The sequence below is a fragment of the Argentina anserina genome, chromosome 6 (assembly GCF_933775445.1).
Source record: "Argentina anserina chromosome 6, drPotAnse1.1, whole genome shotgun sequence".
NCBI lineage: Eukaryota > Viridiplantae > Streptophyta > Magnoliopsida > Rosales > Rosaceae > Argentina > Argentina anserina.
Window position 1 is genome coordinate 10,888,560 of NC_065877.1, and position 22,842 is coordinate 10,911,401.

The following is a 22,842-nucleotide window of genomic DNA, read 5'->3' on the forward strand; positions in this document are numbered from 1 at the left end:
TTCCTGTTGTGAACTGATTTCGAAATGTCACACAATTTTGCATATTTTTCATCTATGTTAGAACTTTCATAATCACTCTCTACCTCACACAGTTCTTCAGTTTCTAAGTCACAGTCAGACTATGCCGAATTAAAATTTAATGAAGCAATCAATGTCAGGTTCTTCTTTGAGGATCTAGATGAATAGTCTTCATAGTCACTTTCATCATCACTCCAAGATGCCTTTAAAGCTTTTCGATCTCCTGTACTATTTTTCATGTTACCACAATCAACTGAGATATGACCAAGACCACCACATTCATAGCATTTAGGTTTAAAATTAGGATTTCTCCTAAAGCTAGACTTACTTTCTTTTGACTCATTTTTATTTTCAATATATTTTAACCTTCTATTTTCAAAGTTTCCTTTTGAGGAACCAGAACTGGAATTATTGTTCCTGTATTTAAGAATTGTTTTGAATTCTTTAGTAAGTAAACCTAACTCAGAAAGTTCATCACTGACTTCTTTTTTCTTTGTTACCTTTAAAGCAAGATTCTTAGACTTCCTTTCCTCTGGTTTGTCCTCCTCATTTAGTTCAGCCTCATATGTCTTCAAGCTTCCAATGAGTTCAGCCAAGGAGTATGTTTCAAGATCCTTCGCTTCAGAAATGGCAGCTTTCTTCATTGCAAATTTCTTGGGAAGTGACCTCAAGATTTTCATGACAATATCATTTTGAGAGATCGTTTTCTTTGCATTGATACTCCTGATTCCACTGGTGATTGAGATGACCCTCTTGTAAAATTGATCAATGGTTTCTTCTTCCTTCATCTGTAGGTTTTCAAATTCATGCAGCAATAACTGTAATTTGTGGAGTTTGACCTTTTTATTACCTTCATATGTGAGTTCGAGAGTCTCCCAAATCTCCTTTGAATTTGAACAATGCTTGATTAATGCCCTATTATCTTCAGTCAAGGCAATGAATAGAGCATTTTTGGCTTTGTTTTCTGCTTCACTGTAGGAGAGTTCCAAAGGAGTCCACTTGTCAAAATTTTTTAGTTTAGCCTCTTCTGATCCTTATGGATCTTTATCATCTATAGGAGGAGACCATTCATGCAGAATGCATTGCCAAGCTTTAGAGTCTTGCGCAGAAATGAAAGCTTGCATCATACCTTTCCAATCAGCAAAATTATCTCCCTTTAGTAGTGGAGGCATGTTTATTGATGTTCGCTCCATTGTTCCCTGGATCTCACTAAGTATATCTAGTGGACCAGCTCTGATACCAATTGAAAGTACCTAGAAGCTTTAAACAGTAAACACAGTTGCAGAACCAGAAGATTAATTCACAGTGTAAAAACCTCAATGAGGGAAAACACACTGTGATCAGTAATTGAATTAACTTGTAGATACAAAGGACAACAAATATCCTGTTCTATTACACAATCGGATGAACACACCAAACAACAATGAGACACTACTGTAGTTCAAACTATCTAAATTCTATTTCACAATTAAGATGAGTGAACTATCTACTCTAACACAGTAGAATTTGATGAGCAACTCTATAACACAGTTGCAACCTTTATCAAGGAACCAGAACTCTTTATCACAGTCTCGATTCTCTTCACAGGTATTTTTGTTGGACTTCTCAGCACTCTATGCTATTATATTCTTCACAAAAACACTCAAGCAACATAGTATGCATGATGAGTTTGTTTCAGAATTTTCAGTGATGTACTCTCTAGCCGAGGAATCCTGCCACACTGATTATCAAACTCGGATATATATACATGAACAAAATCAAGCAGTCAACATGTTACTAAGATTTAAGCCGGTAGAACAGGAGTCATGTTTCCAGAAAAAGGTATCAGTAAAACCAGAATACCTGAAAGCATGTTTTCTAAAAACATTCCACTATCAAAATACCTCGAGGTCCCCCATAATTATTGGCTCAATGAATTTTATCAATTAATGACATAGTTTAGATAAAAGACAGAAGGATCTCACAATATTCGAGTTTTGCACGATTCCTGAATTGACTAGGAAAACCAATATCTTCAAATTTGTTTTTGAAATTGAAGACCAAAATCATGAAAATATACAGAAATACTTTCTTGTTCTTTCTCAAGACTCATGAGTTTAGGTTTTGGACATTTAGTTTTCAATGAATGAATTTTTCGGTTGGGATATATATATATATATATATATATATATATATATATATATATATATATATATTGGTATTAGTATAAGGGCTTTAGGATCAAGTAGCTAAATCATTGGTAAATGACACAAATCATCAGAGAAATGATCTTAGACTTGGCATTATTTAGTGGTGTGTGAGTGTGTGACATCTATACCCACAAGCAGATAGTAGGCACATGGCGTTATGGAAAGCGACATATAACCTCAACCCTTACACATTTAGTATACCATTACACATTTAGATTGATTGCATTGTACTACCCACTGCAATGAAATTAGTCGCACCCTTTTCATCTTTTGGATGACAAATAGTTCTACTATTATCTGTGATCGATGATCGAGTCCATATTTCCAGTCCATTAGAGCGGCTAATCAAATTACGATTTTTCAACTAATGGGTGTTCCGGGAAGGTTCTCGGTAATTGTATATACAGTATGTGATATAATTATCTACATCAAATGGTTGAAGAAAATGACTAAGGAAATGTGAGATAATATAAATTAGATGACTTACGGTATGACCGTACATATGAGAATGTGCATTCATGCATTTTGATAAATTGAGTATAGATGAGTATAGATGATATCATTTAACATGCATTTGAAAACCAAATATTTCCCGGAACTTGTAAGTTGAGGGAGTCAAATTCGCCGATTGGATTCTGATATTAATCACTGAGCTAAGATTCGTGAAATAATATGAGAAAATTTCTTTAAAGAAAATTCATCATGTAAGTGGATGAAAATGAGAAACGCTAAACGTACGTAGGAGTAGTTTTGTTTTCTTTAAAAACTTTTTGCATGCTACGAAGTGCTGCATGCACCCAGAATTAAGATATAGATAGAAGAAGCACATTGTTAATTTGACGCGGCATATTGATATATATTGTCAAATGGACACGAACTTCATGCTCCAGAACTCAGTCCACCACCACTTCCTCTACATGCATGGATGCTAGATCATTATAATACAATTCTACTCCACTATAACTACTTAGGGATGCGATCATTAATCACTTGATATATATTTTGATGTTTGTGGCTAGGTTGTTGCATCGTGATAGCGATATATCATTATCATCATCAAACTTTCTGTTTCAACAAGTCATTTTCCAGGCTTTGAAGAAGCACTACTCTAGTGATGTCAACAGAAACAGTTTTAATCAATTAGTCATTCATATATCTAGTTATAGAAATCAAGCTGGTTAGCTAACCTTAAGAGCATTGTCTACAACATGCATGACTGAAAAGCACGACTGGAGAATTATCTGATCATTGTAAAATATATGAAAGCAAATTGGATTTAAGGTGATTTTTCTCCTAGCAACAAAAACTACGTTTAATTGCTTGATTAATACGAATTTTGGGGCGGCGACGAAGACCAAGACTAAGAAGACCAAGTAGAGGATGGTCGTGTACGGTGGCGCGACCAAACTGCACCAAAGGGGCACAGAATCACCCAATCCAGGATTAAGATTTGAGTCATTATTTGACCCAACCTAAATTTGCAGTTAGGGTTCGATACTAAACGACGAACGACGTCAAAGTCTTTGGTGCATTTGCAAAATATTAAACGACGACCACGACGACAAGTCTAGATCTTCGGTCCGTTGCCAACTCGCGTATATCACAAACGCGTAGCCGGAGAGGGAACACATAGCTGCATAGTCGACCTCACTATCTGAGGCGCATGGGTGGCGCGTCTAGTCACTCTCTCTCGCTTAACCACATCTTTCGGATTAGACCGTGGTCTCTCAAAGCTTACAAATAAATTAAATCACCAAGGATCATTACAGGAAAATTGGTTCACTAGAGGATATATCTTATTTTCAGAATCAGATCGAACAACAGATTTATATTTGGTAAAAATCTAAGAGAGGTGATTGTTGTATTCAAATGATATTGTACAAGAATTGAAACATGACTTACTCAACATATCGCACCAAGCCATGTCAGGCAACTTTCTTTCAACCACCCGGTAAGAAAAGGTTCAAATCATTGAGGCCGATTCAACAAAATTGACCTTTTTATTTATGCTGTGAAGTTCTATTTCATTTACTAACGAGTAAACGTCACTGAATTCAATTGACATGTAATATGTAGTGTTTTTGTCTATTTTCATGCTTATATAAGCTCATTCATCTAAAATTATTTAAATGAGTTCATATATCAATCACAATACAAGAACCAAAGTTCAATTCAATTTTGTTCATCCTTAGTAACATACCAACACCACATAACGAGTCATTATTATTTTCAAAAGAAAAAAAACGAGTCACTATGAAAAGTGTTGGTCCTAATATGTAGGCCGATACCACATATTGTAACCTTAACTTCTCGATAATATGGTAAACAAATTAGGCCAATTCCTAATTTACATTTATAGTTGATTTATAGCATCAAACACAATCACAACAAATTTATTTAACACGATCAGAAAAAAAAAGTAAATTAAAATGGACAATATACTATTCATCACATGTTCAAAATACTACGATATAATTTCAATTAACAATTGAATATATGTGTTGGTATGACTGCCTTCAAGACTATTAATTAAACTATCGGACACATGGCCGGGAAGGGGAGGTATAGTCGTATAGAGCCATAACATCGCATTACAAAAGACTAGCTTAGTATCTAAAATGATCACATATACATATCGTAACATCTAATAATCTAATTATTAACACTATGTAGTTGACAAACACTTTCTTTGATATAAAACTCGCACATGCAATTATCAATAAAATGGTGCCGTACCCCTCCACCATCCCCCACCTATATCCGGCAACCTTTTGCCGTGGAATTGCAACAAATCCCAGATCTAACAAAAAAGATAATCCCGCACAATTTAGAAACCAACCACGTGAATCACCCTCTCCCTCAGAATTCAAAGCCCTTCCCTCTCTTCAGTCTTCCCCACACTCCACAGTGATCAAGCCCAAAACGTAATCCCCCCAAAAGGCGCGTGTCCCACACTCTCCCTCACCGTCCAATATTAAAAGCTGTGAGGGAGAGTGGAGGTAGGTTTCCCGGTAAAACCACTCCACCAATATTTATACTCCTCCCTCGTCCTCAGTTCCTCGATCACCTCTCTCTCTCTCTCTCACTCACTTCTTCTCTTCTCTTTTCTTCTCTTCTTCAACGTGGACTTTCTCTTCGACCCAGAAACCATCTTTGGCTTCTCTCATCAGAAATGGAGGTTCAGACTCAGACCCTCCCCGGCTTCGACCACCTTCAGTCAAAGCCTCCGCCTCCATTCTCCTACTCCCCCAACGCCGTACTCGATTCCCGCGACTTCCCCACCTCCGAATGCGACCTCCTCAGCCCCAAGGCGAGTGAGGCCGACGACCCGGGGGGAGAGCAGTCCGAGTCCAAAGCGGCAGTCAAGCTCCAGAAGGTGTACAGGAGCTACCGGACCCGGCGCAGGCTGGCTGACTCCGCAGTCGTCGCTGAAGAGCTCTGGTGAGTTCTGTGCTACTTTTACAGTTTTACCCAATTTGGTTTTGATCGAGTTTTACTGAGAAATGAGGGGTTTTTACTACAGGTGGCAAGCGATTGACTATGCGAGGCTGAATCACAGCACCATTTCTTTCTTTAATTTCTTGAAGCCGGAATCTGTGGCTTCTCGCTGGAAGCGTTATAGCTTGAATGCTTCTAAGGTATTGCTTTTTTTTTTTTGACATAACATTTATGGATTTGGATCAGAAGAAGATTAGAAATTGTGGGTTGAATTTTGATTATATGATTGTAATAATCTGAAAGGCTGCTGGGGGTTAAATTATGAGGTAAAAAGATTTGATTTTTTTTGGCAGGTGGGAAAGGGATTGTCTAAAGACGCCAAAGCACAGAAACTGGCCTTTCAGCACTGGATTGAAGCTGTAATTATTTTATCTATTTTCAATATTTACTGGTATCATTTGGTTTTCTGTGTATTTTTATTCTGAATGGGATTTTGGGTGTTGTAGATTGATCCAAGGCACAGGTATGGGCATAGCTTGCATGTGTATTATGAAGAATGGTGTAAAGCAGATGCTGGTCAGCCATTTTTTTACTGGTAAAGCAATAATTGTCATTTCTTGTTTTATGTCTCTGTATAAGATTGTAAGCTGAAGCCATAAGCTCTTGCTTTATATGCATAAACAGATAAAATCCTTTATTTAAAGCACTGAAGGAAACAAAAAGTAAGGACTTCAATTATATACAATAAAGGGAGAAAGTCTCTTATCTGTTTCTTGTATACAATAAAGGGACTGTTAATAATGGTTTGTTATTTAGTCATCAAACTTAAAAGAAGGAAAGGTTGGGGTAGTTGCTGAATGTTCATTCCTTTGGTTGCAGGTTGGATATAGGAGATGGGAAAGAGCTTGATCTCAAACTGTGCCCAAGATCAGAGCTTCGACAGCAATGCATTAGATATCTTGGACCTGTGGGTGCCTCTGTGATCAATTCATTATAATTTTCAGTTACTGACTTCCCGCATACAATGCATTTGTTTTCTTTCATGACTTCAAAATTTTACCCAATTTTATGCTTATCCTGAGATGCAACGTTTATTTGCTTTTATTGAATTTCCTTTGTCTGCTTGTGGTTGTGATTGTTGAGTTTAGCACGAGAGAATACATTACGAGTATGTTGTTGTTGATGGGCAAATTACTCACTCACAAACGGGTGAACTACTTGATACAAATGAGGGATCGAAAGCCAAGTGGATCTTTGTTATGAGCACCACGAAGAAACTCTATGCTGGTGAAGTAAGAATTATTCAAGATTTTTTTTTGTATGACCATATTTAAACAAGTCCTTAGTTTATTTCAAAACAACTGATACATAAGTCATTATTTACAGAAAAAGAAAGGAGTTTTCCATCATTCTAGCTTCTTGGCTGGTGGAGCAACAATAGCTGCCGGAAGGCTAGCGGTAGAGCATGGAACTCTGAAGGTCCAGTTTTTTCAGCAGCTATCTTCCATCTGTTTACAAATAGAAGAAATTTTTTATGCACAAGTTATGTATTGGACTATCGTATCTGATCCTTGTAGCATTGTGTTTGCAGTCAATTTCTGCATATAGTGGACACTATCGACCCACTGATGACCGTCTTGACAGCTTCTTATCCTTTCTCAAGGAAAATGGTGTGAACCTTGATGAAGTCCAGGTAATTGTGAAAATGTGTTGTTTCTTAAAACAGTTTTCTGCTCATTTGGCAACCTGGGTGAATATGGAGTATATTGGAGTTCCATTTTTCGGTCTCATTAACAAGCATTTGGCTGATGGTATCTCTCAACTTTCTTTTTTCAAGATACGCAAGGCAAATGATGATTCAGATAAGTATGAAGGCAATTCTAATAAAGGCGGGACTACCTTTAAATTTTCAACCAACTCTGAAGCTCCCTCTGAACATGAGATGCCAAAAGAAATGGAGAACACCCAAGTCCTGGAATCCACTGATTGTCCTAAGACTGACACCAAAAATAATTACCAAAGGACTTTATCTGGCGGTCTTCAGAGTCCAAGAGCTGAAGTGCCTCAGAACAAGATACTACAGAGGATCAACTCCAAGAAACAAGCTAAATCATACCAACTTGGGCATCAACTCTCCCTCAAGTGGTCAACGGGAGCTGGACCAAGAATTGGTTGTGTTGCTGATTATCCAGTAGAATTGAGAATGCAGGCCTTGGAGTTTGTCAATCTATCTCCAAGGTCACCCCAGACACCATCGCATAGGAGGTTTGATGGTCTCACATCGCCTCACTCGCCTGTATCAGGCATCGCATTGCCTCATTCACCTGCATCTGGCATCGTATCATCGCCTACATCTGTTTCCACCTCAGATATCAACCATGGTGATTTGACCTCTGCTGATTGAACATATCATCACTTAGTTTTATGCACTTTGCCTAATGGATGTTATAGCGAATGTAGAATAATCATGTACTTCATCATTTTTCTGTCAACTTTTACAATGGTCTTTGCCTTATCTTAGTTACATCTTGTCCTAATATCAAGGTTCCTGGTCACTATTGTTTGTGGTTCTGTTTGATCCACTATGGGAGAAAGTCAGTCTTAGATTAAGTTTGACACAGTTTGACACTTGTTGGCTTCACAAATGTCAGCATTGTGTCATAGACCTAATCATTCTGGTGCCACACTTGGTCCATGCGGCGTTCAATCCACATGGAGCCAGTCTTATCCAACGGGGCAATGTACTCGTTTCGCCCTGCCTTGGGCTCATCATGGGATCAGTTCCAGACCCCAACCAGTGTGTAGGGCGGCATACTCCCTTCTTTAACGTTAAGCCCCTGACTAGCGACAAGTTCCCCAAACTTAACCAGATCGACTTGTCTGAATCCCTAGGAAGGGGCAGTCATATATCTCTCATATTTTTGATCATGGAGCAATCCCACATATGCATGAAACTCATATAACTAGCGACGTCTATGATAGACACTCTTGAAAACGGAACGTGACAATTGACACTAGTTCTTATGATGTCATGAGGGTGAAACAAAGTCATAAACTTTTGCTGGTAGCATGTCAAACATAATGCTATGTAAAGCCGTCAACAGTGCAATCAATTATTGTGGAACCGATGGTTTGGTTAACCCAGATGTGTTCAATGGTGAAATGGTAACCAGTTCCCTAAAGCTTCATCCTGCTCTCCTTGCATCGAGGAAACCATATTTGGAGAAATAATTGAACTTAGGTATTTGGTGTAACAGATGGAAATGCTCTCAAATCATCATTGCTGCAAACCTTCATCGCCAACAAGTCAATCTTCCTCATTATAATTTCAGTGTTTCACACATCAAGAGCAGTCAATCATCCAGTCATTTTCCAGAATATTTTTTTTTCAAAAGTCCAGTTTAAGAAAAGAAAAAAGAAACAGAGGAAGCAATTGTCTCACATGTCTGGTAATTGTGGAACCAGTGATCTTCTGAAAAAACTGAGAATCAAGACCAAAAAATATTAGATAATAAGATATGCAATATGAGATGTAAAGTCTCATAAAGGATTGAGATACACATTAGAAATTAGAAAGATATTCGCCATAAAAGAGTTGGATTCTTAGAAATGTAAAAAAAATTCCGGGAGAATTATTATTATATCCTTGTGTGTGTCTTAGCCTTGTTAGGTTTCTTGTTAAAGATAGATTATCATCTATGTAATTGATTAAAACTCCGAATCCTACGAGATTGTGGTTTTGTAATGTCTATATATAGGCCCTCATATCATTCAATAAAAATACAGTTATTTTATCATGCATCACGTTATCACGCACTTTACTCTAAAAACCTTGAACTTTAGAGCCCTAGAAATCCTTTTTTTTTCTCTCGCCGGCCGCCTTTGTCTCCGGCCTCCGGGAGCCCTGCCTGTCGCCCCCTGCAGCCTCTCCCTGCAACCCCGCATGGCCTCCTCTAGGGCTGGGCACATATCCGATTTTTCACCCGAATCCGACCGATCCGATCCGAAAATGCGATTCGGATAACCAATCCGAAAGAAAATGGACTAGAAAATATACAAAAACGAGCCGATCCGAATTAGTCCGGATTGGATCCGGATATGGGCTTCAACCCGACTGAGAGCAACCGATTTGATCCGAATTGCATAAATTAATTATTTTTTAATTGTTTTTACCATTCTTTGTTTCCTTAAAACCCTAGCAGTATAAATACTCTACACTAAAACCAAAACCTACCGCCACTACTCTCACGTCCCCCATTCCTCTCCCACGTCCCCACTCTCCAATTTTTCTTCTTTTTTTTTATAGATCTAGCTGGGAAGAGTTCATTTAGAGATTTATTTGGTTCTCTACGAGTACTTTCTTGAACTTTTGCTTGCTATGTAATAAAATGGTATGAGGCATAGTCTGATCGAACTTTGGCTTGCTTAGTATGATGGAATGATGGTGTTGATCGAACTTAGTAGATCTATAGATTTTGATTGCCCAGCTTCTAAAGTTATGGTGAATCGGTGATTGCTCATGTGTTGATCATCCTCATCATAGTACTGCAATTGAACATAAGTTTGACTGTCATGGTATTGTAAAGGCTTTAACCGAAATATGATCCAACCCGATCAATATTTTCGAGTCAACCGAAATTTCGACCCATGAGTATAACAAACGGTTCTCGGTTGCAATTTTGAATACCCGAATGGATTCGGGTCGGGTCTCAAATTGGCCCCAATTCCGACCCAAATTTCGGTTGCCTAGCCCTAGCCTCCTCCGCATTCGCCCCGCAAATTTGATCTTTTACCCCGAAAGACCCCACATCAAAGCATTCAAGATTTCTCATCCAACATATTTACGCAAGCAACACGAACTTAACAAGCAAAGTTTTCGCTCAAGAGAAGCTACTCCCGTCTTCTCCACATCTTCAAAAGTAATTTTTCATTAACGTTCCCGCTTTTGAACGTATATATATATTATATCGGGCAGAATTCGCCTTATTTCAATCTACCGCCGTTTTTATACCACGGATGAGGCCAAACGAGGGAACTCGCCACTCTTCTCTTTGGTCGATGTTTTTCGTGTGACGGTTCTAGAGGAGTCACGATTGTTCTGAAAGGGAAGTTAATCAATTTCGTGTGGTCGCCTGAGTGCACCGCTGTTTTGGGTGCGATCGTGAGTATCGCCGTTTGCATTGATTTTTCTTGTGATCATATACATCACCCATTCTAATTTCTATTATACTTGAATCTAATCGATTCCATATTTGTTTTGTAGTTGTCATCGTCATCGCGACTGGAATTTGACCTTCTTTATCTAGAAGGCAAGGAATACCACCGCTGGGTTTCCGACATGGAGCTCGCTTTCAACGGCCGAGTGATCCAAGGCATGTTTACCGACCCTCCTGCTAATTTCCCACCTATGACCAAGACTCAAGCTCTCATCTTCATGAGACGTCACATCCATGCAACTCTCAAGAGGCAATACTTGAACGTAAAAGATCCTAAATAATTATGGGACAAATTACACTTGCGGTACAACAATGTTCATAATAAGCTTCTTCATGAATTGACCCTTAGATGGGATCACATCCATCTATTGGACTATAAGAGAGTGGATGACTTCAATCAGGATATGCTATGCCTGCAATCCGATCTTGGCACCGTTGGTGTCATCAAGACCGACCTATATCATCTCAATAAGACATTGGACACGTTTCCAATTAGCTATGAGGTTCAAGCTCATACGTACTGCATCCATGTAGAGGAAGGGAAGATCCAGACTTTCGCCGACTTAATGGCGCTCTAGAAAGAGAGGCATTATGATATCCTCCTCAACAATAACAATAGACCGGTTGGTACTAAAAAGATTGATACGCACAGTCTAACTATGAGAAAGCTCCTAAGCAAAAGAATCAATCAAAGAACGCTCCACACCAGCAACAAAGCAACAATTCTCGTGGTGGTAGGCAACTTGGCCGTTCTCGACCCAAGTCCAATACTTGGACTCGTGATGGTGGCGGTGCACCCTCTGGAGGAGGCCGTCCCCATCCTAAACCTCAAGGAGGCCGTGTGTCTCCTCATGCCTCCAATTATGGTCATAGCAAGTCTCCATGCTTCAAATGTGGCTCCTTCAGGCACTATAATCGCGATTGCCGCGCTAGTAAAGAGATGATCAAGGCATACTCCACCTACAAGAAGTTTCTACAACCTGAATCGAATCATGTGGATGAGGACCATGAGATTGAGACTCACCATATCTCCATGAAGCCGGGCCCTTTGCTCCCAAGGCTAAGCCTCTGGCCCCTACAATGGATACTCTCGACTTTGATTAGTCGTGTTTAGCTTATTCTAGCTTTATTATTTAAAGTATTGTTATGGCCAACCGCCATTGTTATTTTTATTGACTTTGTAATAGACTTTTGATTTTTGGAATTAGAAGTTCGTGTGTGATGTATTTAATATTGACATTCAATAAAATTTGTCAATTACTTGTTTACAAGTTAATCTCTTTGAGAATTTTATTTACCTTACACTTAGCATGATGGTCAACGTGTGCAACTCACGTGGTTTTTAAAATCGACGCTTTTGGATTACATAAGACCCCAATAGCACTACATTGTGAATTTGGAAATTAAAATCTGGACAAGGACCTCGGAACGTCAAAAATTGATGTCGTTTTGGCCGTACCTGGTTACTGTTCCGGCGTTTCCGGAACGTTTTCCGGCGTTTTGGCCACCTTCCGGCCACTTTCCAGCATCACCACCCGGTTCCTGGCGGCGTCCCATGTCGGACCTGCAACTCCGGCCTCCATACTGGCCGCCGCCGGCCGGTTTTTTTGACAATCGGTGCCGCCGGTTTCCGGCAAGTTTTTCGACGAGATTTTCATTGTTTCTCCTCATTTTTCCAGCATATTTCTAGTAGTTTTTGCTGCCACGTTTTCCAGTCCAATTTTCACCCGGTTTTGAGTTTTTTGACATGGTTTTCCAGTTAATTTTCCGGTTTTTTCCAAGTTCGTTATCTACACTCACCGGAACTCTTTACATGTATTTTTACACCGTTTTTGGATGATTTATACCACCCTAGTTTACTTTTTGGTATTTCACTGCTTCAATACCATGTTTTACCAACTCTTTAGTTGAAGAATGTAGTACTATTGCCATGTGATACATTCGATGAGATCACACTTTGTTCTGATTCCAATTCTTACAATATTCTACAGTGTATTGTACCAAAATTATTCCCATGTCACTGACTCTCTTAATTTTCATTTTATAGATGTCCCGTGGCGAAATCGAATGTCTAGCTAATTGCGGAACCACCTACATTGTTCTATAACACATGCAGTTGTTCACAGATCTAGTGTTTTCGACTTTTTCGATGAATACAATGATTGACTCAAAATTTATCATTCAAGGAAGAGGCATTGTTTTTTTTATGTTGCCTAATGGTACGACTCTCAACGTCGTTGACGCTCTTTATGTGCCGAAGTCTCCCCATACTCTCAACGTGCGTTATAAAGCAAGACTCGTGGGGCAAAGATTCTCACAACGACATGACATTGACTATGAGGAGACTTATTCTCCTGTTATGGACATCATTACCTTCCACTACCTCATTAGTCTAGTAGTGTCAGAAAGACTAAACATGCAGCTTATGGATGTGGTCACAGCTTATCTCTATGAGGATCTTGATGCAGATATATACATGAAAGCTCCAGAGGAACTACCTTTACCTCCATCAAGTGCCTCCAGACCACAGAGTGCTCATGTAGTCAGATTACGTCATTCGTTGTACGGGTTGAAGCAATCCGGAAGAATGTGGTACAATCAGTTGAACAAGTACTTGAAAGAGAGAGAGATTACAAGAATGATGAACTATGCCCATGTGTGTTCATACGAAAGACAAATTCTGGATTCGTCATCGTTGCGGTTTACGTTGATGACATGAACATAATTAGTACTCTTGATGAGATTGAAGAGACCGTGTCTCATTTAAAGTCAGAATTTGAGATGAATGACCTAGGGGGGACGAAATTCTGTCTCGGCCTTGAGCTTGTGCATAGGGCCAACGATATCTTAGTTCACCAGTCGAATTACACGCAGAAAATGCTTCGACGTTTCAATATGGATCCATGCAGTCCATTGTCTACTTCCATGGTCGTCAGAATTCTAGATATCAAGAACGATCCACTCCATCCTAAAAAGGATGATGAAGAGGTTCTTGGTCCTGAAGTTCTATACCTTAATGCAATTGGGGCACTATTGTATCTTGCTCAATGCACTGGACCAGACATATCTTTCGTAATGAATTTATTAGCTAGATTTAGCTCCGCGCCTACGCTACGTCATTGGAATGGTATCAAGCACTTGTTTCGATACTTGAAAGGTTCCATTAACATGGGATTGTTATATCCTTACAACAGAGAAAACACCATGGCCGTGCCACCTCACACCGGCACCACAGGCAGCCCCGACAACACCACTATACGCGGCAGAGCCGCCGTAGGTAGCCACGGTATGGCGGCAGACCACGGTGCCAAGAGCAATATTTGGTCCTTCCCTTGATTCAAAGACTCCAAATAACTTGTTAGTTGGTAATGCCAATGCATGGTACCTCTATGGCCCTTACAAGGCTCATTCTCAAACCAGTTATGTGTTTACCATTAGAAAGACTATGATATCTTTGAGATCCACAAAGCAATCTCTTGTTGCTACTTCTTCGAATCACGTGGAGATCATTGCTCTCCATGAAGTAATTAAAGAATGTATTTGGCTATGGTCACTCGTTCGTCAGATTCGTGGTTCATGATTCTTGTGGATTAGTCTCTACAACTAATCAACCTACGTGCATTTATGAAGATAATGCTGCTTGCATAGAACAAACTAAGTTAGGTTTCATCATGGGAGACAATACCAAGCATATTTCGCCCAAGTTCTTCTACAATGTTCAACAACAAAAGTTTTTGAATGTTCAGATCAATCAAGAGAGTTCATAATCCAATGTTGCGGATTTGTTCACTAAGTCTTTGCCTAAATCTATTTTTGTGAAACATGTGAAGAGCATTGGCATGCGTCGCTTATCAAAACTTTAGAGTTTGGTAGACTTCAGGAAGAGTCTACATCACATGTTAAGATCATTAAGTAGTTGGTGCGTTGTGCTCTTTTTTCCTTCGATCAAGCTTTTGTTTTACCTAAGAGGTTTTTGTTTTGCTTGACAAGGTTTTTACCGAGGCAACGTTGTGCGCCACGCAACCTAGACATGCGACACAAGGGGAAGTGTTCCGGGAGAATTATTATTTTATCCTTGTGTGTGTCTTAGCCTTGTTAGGTTTCCTATTAGAGATAGATTTTCATCTCTGTAATAGATTAGGGTTCTGAATCTTACGAAATTGTAGTTTTGTAATCCATATATATTGCCCCCATATTATTTAATAAAGATATAGTTATTTCATCCTACATAAAAAATGTAGTTATATACTTATATCTCATATCAGATCTTTGCTGAATACATTTAGTCAAATCTTGAAAGAACTCTCACAATTTCATAACAATAATAGAATACATAGACAATCTGGAAAATTGAGTACTGGACACAATTCTTCAAATATGTTTTGAATATGAAGTCCCTGCTGCACAATTTGCATCAATTTTAAGTGCCTTGGATTCAACATCATAGATCTTGTTCTCCAGCTGGACCACCCAAATGTTCAAGAACAAGTCATTAATACCTTATAGATAGTGAATGAATTTAAAGCAAGATAGTCCAACAGAATGAAAAGCATTTTGTAATTCCTCTTAGCTAAACTTTGAGAGAAATTTCTACTAGAGTAAGGACATAAAATCAATATTTTCCTGCCATTTAGTAAGGTAAGAGATTGTAAATATAATTTTTTTTTTAATTTGAAAACGTAAATGACTAAATGTAATGTATTACCTGAATAATGGTCTGCAATTTGTACTGTATCCTCAGGTACTCATGTGTGACTTTCCTCAAGGCCTCCAAGGACCTGTAAGGATACATAGGCATAACAATCAGCACTTAATGTTCAGAAATAAAAAGGATATCATGAAAAGTGAAAACAAAAATCAAGAAAATTTAGTCAATAAACGTTAACATTCGCATACATGTCTAATTTCATGAGATATTTACCACTTCGTGGACACGGTGGATTCATGTGGTTACTAGATTAGAATCTTCAGCGTATATAAAGTCCTCGTTAGAGTAAACTATGTAGCTAGAAAAAATACCTCATGCATCAAGCTAAATAAGGCCCCCGTCAAATTAGTAAGTTCTCATTTGAGAAAACAGGCCTAAAACTTTAAAAGGAGTAGAATTTCCCCCATGCGGGTCGTCTATGGTACAGAGATATATATCATACAAATATTTACAACTGATTGAACAAAATTACAATACTGACAACAATATCATTGCACTAGATTACAACATTGACAATAAAATTATCATATTCATTTACACATTTACATATAATTGAATAAAATTACCATCATTACAACAATTTGTTTAACAACTTATAAAATGTTGTAAGTGAAGTATTTATCATTAGTAGAACTATAATTACATAAATAATTATTTGTTGTACCACAATAACAACAAATTTGTAATCATATTTGTAAATGTGGGTACCTAAGAAAATTTCTCCCCGATATAAAAGGTAGAGAATGAGAAATATTCATTTTGAGTTCTTACCTTTCCTTGCTTTTTTCATCAACAGCTTTATTAAGTTCAATAGTAGCAAGACGCACTTGAGAAGCTCCAATGCTGGATAACCAAAGAGACAAAAGTTGGGCGATAGTCTTACAGTTACATAATGAATACTAGAATTTCGATCAACATCTTCACGAAACATATTTAATTTGAATATCAGCTCAAATATCACTACAGAATCAAGCAATCATGGTGTATAGGATATAGCAGTAAGTCAGTAAAATTAGTTGGAAGCTGTTGGAATTCATGGAAAACAATTGAAAGATTAACTTACCTGGAGCTACTTCCCTTTAAAAGATGTATGCTAGCATTCAACTCGTCAAATTCAATTTGTTCTTCAGAGCTGCAATATGTTGAAATTGAGCTTAAACAATAGGCAATTTAAAGTTAGATAGGGAATAAAGTTATACACAAATGAATAACCATATATATGAATTAGATAGCATCTGGACTCTGGAGGTTGAGAGATTACAGAAGCTTATTCAGATTGGTTATCGTTTGCTCCGCCCCGTCACAGAAATCGTTGAGCACTTTGGAAACAAAGTTAGGATTGTCTGAATTTTTCAACTCTTGAACTTGAGCAAACTGTTGCTCTACTAAAATACCCTGCAGACAGAATTTGCTTAGCACTTACTGTTAGATTTTTTTTTGAAAGGTACTATTAGAACTTCTTTATTCACTGCTCTTGACCTTAGTACCACATACAGTCAATATTATGGAAGAAGAAATATTTCACTACTGACATCAATTATGACATGCAACACATAATTTAATCATAATGCAACTTATTTTACAGCTAAATTGATTAAATTACTGTTGAATTGAACTGAATTTACTAACATCCACAAACCACTTTCTAGCTATGATTGTTTCACATTAACTACATATAAAATGAACCAAATTATAAATACACTGACTTTTAATTTGGGCACAAACTTGTTAAGGTTATCAGTGGAGTAAATACCTCTATTAGCACTTAGATTACACTACAAATTCACGCTACAACTAAGACAATTTGTTTTCTTCACAACTGCAAATGTGTGTATCACATACTTGTGGGTACCCTAAAACTCTTCCTTAAAAGTGTTAAGCCCTCATGTCGGTGGAGGTCGTGAAACATATCTTTAGATGACAACATAAACTCTTAATGATAATTTCTTTTTTCAATCTAAACTCAATCTTATATCTTATATACTGCAATCTTGGCACGTGGAGGCATAAGCACATGCATCTATAAATGATTGAGATTTCATGAATAATAATCTGTTCATTCAAATCTCCATCCATAAACTTGAATCATCAATAATCTTCGATCATCGTCCACGTGGAGAATTAGACAATAATATTTATAAATGATAATCAATAATGATACATTTAGCTGTAAAATGATGAAAATTCTAGATAAAACTTCAGATCAAATCTAGAATTCTCATGTCAAGTTATACAAAATCGTATCTTATTTGATGATTAAAAATTGATAGTCGACGAGGAAAAAGAAAAAAGGGATCAGAAGAAGAAGAGAAAGAGTTGTTTACCTCATCCACCATAGATTGGATTTGGTGCTTCAGTTGTTGTTTAAGTGCAGCTAACGCCATGGTTGATTATCCCAAATAATTTAACAATTGAATTTGTAGAGAATGAAGCCAAAACTAAATCTTATTTTATAGATTGAGAATGAAGTTGTTCCAGAATACAACTATTTAAATGGTTAATTACTTTGTTAAGCATTTCTTACTCTGTGAAGTGCAAGGCATATGAGGTAACATTCACAGCATAAGTGCTCAATTCTTCTGACACGTATTTATTACCAGGTTGGCAAAGTTAGTAGTGTCAATGAGTGACAGTGTGGTATTAATTTAATCTAATAAATACAGAAATTTTCAAACAAATTCCTTATAAAGCTTTGGATTCAATTTAATTTCGATTAATGTTTATGGTTATTAATTGGTTTGTGTACTTTGGATTTAATTAGACTAATTCCATTGTTATATTTTCTTCCTTTAGTTATTTTGTTCATAGACTTTAGTCAATTTCTTAAATGAGTTTAGACATTGAAATCACTTTGTTAATATAGTTTAGTAGATAATTTCCTCACTTTTCAAAGACAACTGTGTGAGAAATCTATTTTAGAGTCATAATTGGCACTGGGAAATTTTTTGTTCTTCAGTTAAGACTTAGTTAACTCATATTTAATCATCGGAACTAAAGACGCGGAAAAAAAAATCTTTTTTATTTGAAAAATGCATGTTCAAAACTACATATTTAGAAATGTATATATACATTTTATAGTAAAAATTTGTTTAGCTATGAAATTGATACATGGTTCCAAATGAATTTAAGATGTGGGTTTAAAAGGTTTTTTTTTTTTTTTCAGTTTTATAGCCCAGCAAACAGTATAAGGAATAAAATACCCATGTGGGTCGACAAAAAAAATTACTCCATATGGCTACTAAAATATCTAGCTGCAACTAGGATTTTAACTACCAAAAATATATCCATTTTCTGAATATCGCTTATAACATCTTTATTTAACAAACTAACACTCATGAAAAAGAATGAATAAAAAGATAGCAACCACATAAGCATAGTATGCCCTTGATCCAAGATTAGATCTGACGATGAGCCATAAAGACCTAAATCCAACCAAACCCACACTAGATGAGGAGCACACACTACAACAACACCATTCATAGTAGATACCCAAGGCCAGAACCATAGCCTCTCGAGCTAAAAAAGCCCAAACCGAACTTGAAAAGGCCACCAATCCCCACTTTTCCAGATTGGCTCCACCGCTGCATGAGGAATCCAAGTTGCCGCCGTTGTGACAGTCATTACCACCATGACAGATATCGTGTATTAACGGGCTTTCCCGCTGGGCCAAACATTAGTCTATGACCAACACCAATCCAATTGAATCGGCCGCCAATGATTATGTTATCGAACCCAACATCAAATCCCAATGCCTTCGTCACTGTCGACCAAAGCTCGTTATTGCCAACAGCGGCGCACCACCACCAACAATCTAAAATTGCATATGTCATAAAACAAGGACGTTGTCCCTAGAACTAAAGCAAGGGATCCGTAACAACAATAACCAATCTCACCGCCGCCAACTTCCCACACAAGCTCCAAGAAAATCAAATCGAATAGGCATCATAGCAAAGAGAGAGGGTCTTCCCCCACCATAAGACACTCACGAGATCTCTAAAAAGAACTTTCAACAACCACCAGATCTGAACTCGGATCCAAGAGATTGTCCATGACAAAGACACCATCGCCAAGAGCAATGGTAGAGAAGATGAGCAGTGCAAAGCATGATGTAATCTCCAAAAAGAATGGAACAAATTTCGTCAATCTTGAAACCCTAGCAGGCGCCGGGGGGGGGGGGGGACATATCTATCAGTTATATCTAAACAAAGCTTATTGATTGCACATAAAAAAAGAGATGATGTAATAACTCAAAAACAAAAGGCTTATTGATTGCACATAAAAAAAGAGATGATGTAATAACTCAAAAACAAAATAATGATTCTGGTTTAATGAACAACAAAAAAAGCCGAGATTCATTGTTTTTAATAAAATTCAAAATCTAGTCTACCACGTGAGATTGAATTTAGTTTTAGAATTGGTTTGTTTATTGACTTTATTGGGCACTTGACATTTGGGAAAAATTCAAGAGGTGTAAACAACATTTTACTTTTTTGTAAAATTAAATTGGAGGTACACTAAACAAATAAGTCCAATAAAATGACTGTTTTCAAATGTATGAATGAAAACTCCATTTATTTTTATATTCTAAATAATTTTATTTATTTATTTTGGATCCTAGCAGTGAATGGAAAGACTTTCCAAGCGAACCCAAAAGCAAGAATATGTGGAGAGGACTAAAGGCAGGGAACTATATATTGTTGCAAAATGGTATATTATTGCCTTAATGCATGAATCAGGGTATGATTCCAATTACATAGATAAGATCATCTTAAAAGGTAACCTCAAGTCGAATTATTATTATTAGTTTAAAGTACTTCAATCATGAAAATGAAACAAGTACAGTGGTTCAAAACCAAGGCAAACCAATTAGTTTAAACTAGAGAACTAGAGAGCTCGGTAAACTCAATTTCACAGACGAAATTGGAGGCGACTCTAGATAGAAAAGCATAATTTCAAGCCTAAAACAACAAATATAAAGGTGACTCCAAAAATGCAAGTGCCAACGAGTAAGTAGGCTGAAGTCAAGGCACGAAACAAGAATACCGAATGCGCAAATGAAACACCTGCCAATTAACAACCATGAATAAAACTTCAACCCTAAGTTGCATGGAATCGGGTCCGGTACATAGAAACGCAGAAGCGATTTTTTTGAATTTTTTTAGAAGCGGGTACATTTTAGAAATGTCATAATAAAATAATATATATTTATATCTAAAAATATATTATATAAAAAAATAAATTAATTACTAAAACAATAAATTAATTACTAAAACATTATATAAGAACAATACGATAGAAAATTAGCCCAATAAATATTTAGTAATGGCCTAGAATAAACAACACAAACACTTGAATAACTAATACGATACTAGTAGTGTAGCTAACCACAAATGATGCGCATCATCTTTCAGTTAATCCATCATACACCTGACGAGCTATCTAATAACTCTGACCAAGTGTGTGAAATCAAAAATATATGTATCTACATTTTGCAATGAGTGGCGCACCCTAAAGCTGAATGACTTTGCGCTCTCTCTCTGAGCTTCATCTTAGTCTAGCCCCAAAATCTACAACATTGATTTTTCACTCATCTAGTTCCAATCAGTATCTTACTCCAAATCAAACTCATGTATAATCTTATATGCCCTTGTTGTCTCACACAAAACTAAAAACTCAAACAAATCCTCAAATCTTATTCAACTTGCTTGAACGACGCTTCAACTGTATGTTTTCTGGGTTTTCATTCAATTCTAGATTTTGATTTATCTTCATGAATTATCGAGTCCTTAGAACATGGAGATTTTTAAGAGGGATTTATATTAGAGCCGGAAAAGAGAGAAGAAAACTATAAAAACCCAACAATTATCGCGCTTCCATGATGCTTTCAATCCGGAAGCTTGCGCTTCCACGGCGCTTTCAAAATCTTCTTTTTTAGAACCGCGCTTCCGGACGCTTCCGCTTCTGATTCTGATTCCGAAGCGGGAATCGGACTTCCAGTGAAGCTTCCTTGCATCGTAGCTTCAGCCTGACAAGGAGAAAATTACAATGGTCAGAAAAATAATCATGCTGTCCAATAACAACAAAAAAATCCCAAAAACTTCACAAGTAATCATGAAAGCCCAAAAGAAAACAGCCTAAAAAAACAATGCAAAAAAGCATTGCATGTCAGTTCAGTTTAGCCACCACCGTGCACTAGTAAAAGGGGGATCAAATTGAGGAACAAGCTAAGCCAACGAGACCCGGACACAGCTCAGAAAATCGAGACAAGAGAGCCTCTCAACGAGAGATGAAAAGTTGAAAACCTCACCAGATCAAATTCCGCAAACCCAACCTAGAGGAACAAAACAATTCAAAAATACCAACAAAAGAACCTGTTATGCAATGAGTGTCTAAACCTCCAAAAGGGGTCTGTTGTTCTTTCCAATCCAAAGTCTCTATTAGAATTGGTGAGGAGATGATAAAAGGTAAAAAAAAGTGATTTACTAGGAAAATGGTTTCTATTATGCAAACAGAAGAAATATGGGGGTTTCCGCTTTCAGCTACAGTGTTGTCGGAAATGCTCATCCTCCCTATGAACCCCGTTTCCAATCGGGCGTACCCAAATGCGGTACATTGGCGACCCAAGTCGCTATCTTCAGCGTATCCCGCTTGTTTAGCAAAGATCGGTCTCTTCCTATATTATTACCATCAGATGATGCCTCAATGTCATTGGCCTAGCTGTTAATTATGGTTATCTAAAGATAACACGCTTAAGTAGCTTTAAATAAGTTATTCACGTCTATATTTTTATTTTTTATCTTGATAATTCATTCATGATTAATTTCTTTTAATAATTATATTTGCCAAAATGCCTCCTAATTAACTTTATTTACATTAAAAATCTTATGAAAATATAATTAATTATTTAATATCAATAATGTAATTTAAAGTTTTAAACTATAGCAACCTACCACTAATGTCCCGCGTATCTTGACACATGCCGTACCACGTACCCATATCGTGTATTCGTACTGTAAAGTCCCGTGATTCAGATAACACTGTTGAGCTATCGACACATCCAAAATGACTTGACTGTTCACCAAAGTTTGACATAAGGAAGACAGACAGAGTCAACCAGTCAGTCAGTCGAAGCACGTACATCGCTACGAGCATCTGCCACCATAAGACAAAATTGGTAAGGTATAAGAGATATATGGCTTACCACTTTGGCATATTCCTTAGCATCTTTTATATCTTTGGTTTATGAGTTCCCACCATAAGGTATAAATGATAA

General features: G+C 37.3%; 2 protein-coding genes across 2 annotated transcripts; one reads left to right on the forward strand and one right to left on the reverse strand.

The window, feature by feature from the left end:
• Nucleotides 1-5,213: 5,213 nt before the first annotated feature.
• Nucleotides 5,214-8,182, forward strand: LOC126796669 (IQ domain-containing protein IQM3). Its single transcript, XM_050523402.1, has 9 exons — nucleotides 5,214-5,648; nucleotides 5,731-5,845; nucleotides 5,999-6,064; nucleotides 6,152-6,240; nucleotides 6,525-6,612; nucleotides 6,794-6,937; nucleotides 7,032-7,124; nucleotides 7,237-7,338; nucleotides 7,483-8,182. Exons 1-9 carry the CDS (start codon nucleotides 5,380-5,382, stop codon nucleotides 8,047-8,049), a joined length of 1,533 nt encoding a protein of 510 aa, XP_050379359.1. The 5' UTR covers nucleotides 5,214-5,379; the 3' UTR covers nucleotides 8,050-8,182.
• A 7,050-nt stretch (nucleotides 8,183-15,232) lies between these two features.
• Nucleotides 15,233-17,953, reverse strand: LOC126796854 (histidine-containing phosphotransfer protein 2-like). The gene is made up of 6 exons (XM_050523574.1): nucleotides 17,894-17,953; nucleotides 16,831-16,964; nucleotides 16,633-16,701; nucleotides 16,341-16,412; nucleotides 15,567-15,639; nucleotides 15,233-15,322 (listed from the first exon to the last, which is right to left on the reverse strand). The coding sequence occupies exons 1-6, from the start codon at nucleotides 17,951-17,953 to the stop codon at nucleotides 15,233-15,235; spliced, it is 498 nt and encodes a 165-aa protein (XP_050379531.1).
• Nucleotides 17,954-22,842: the final 4,889 nt, after the last annotated feature.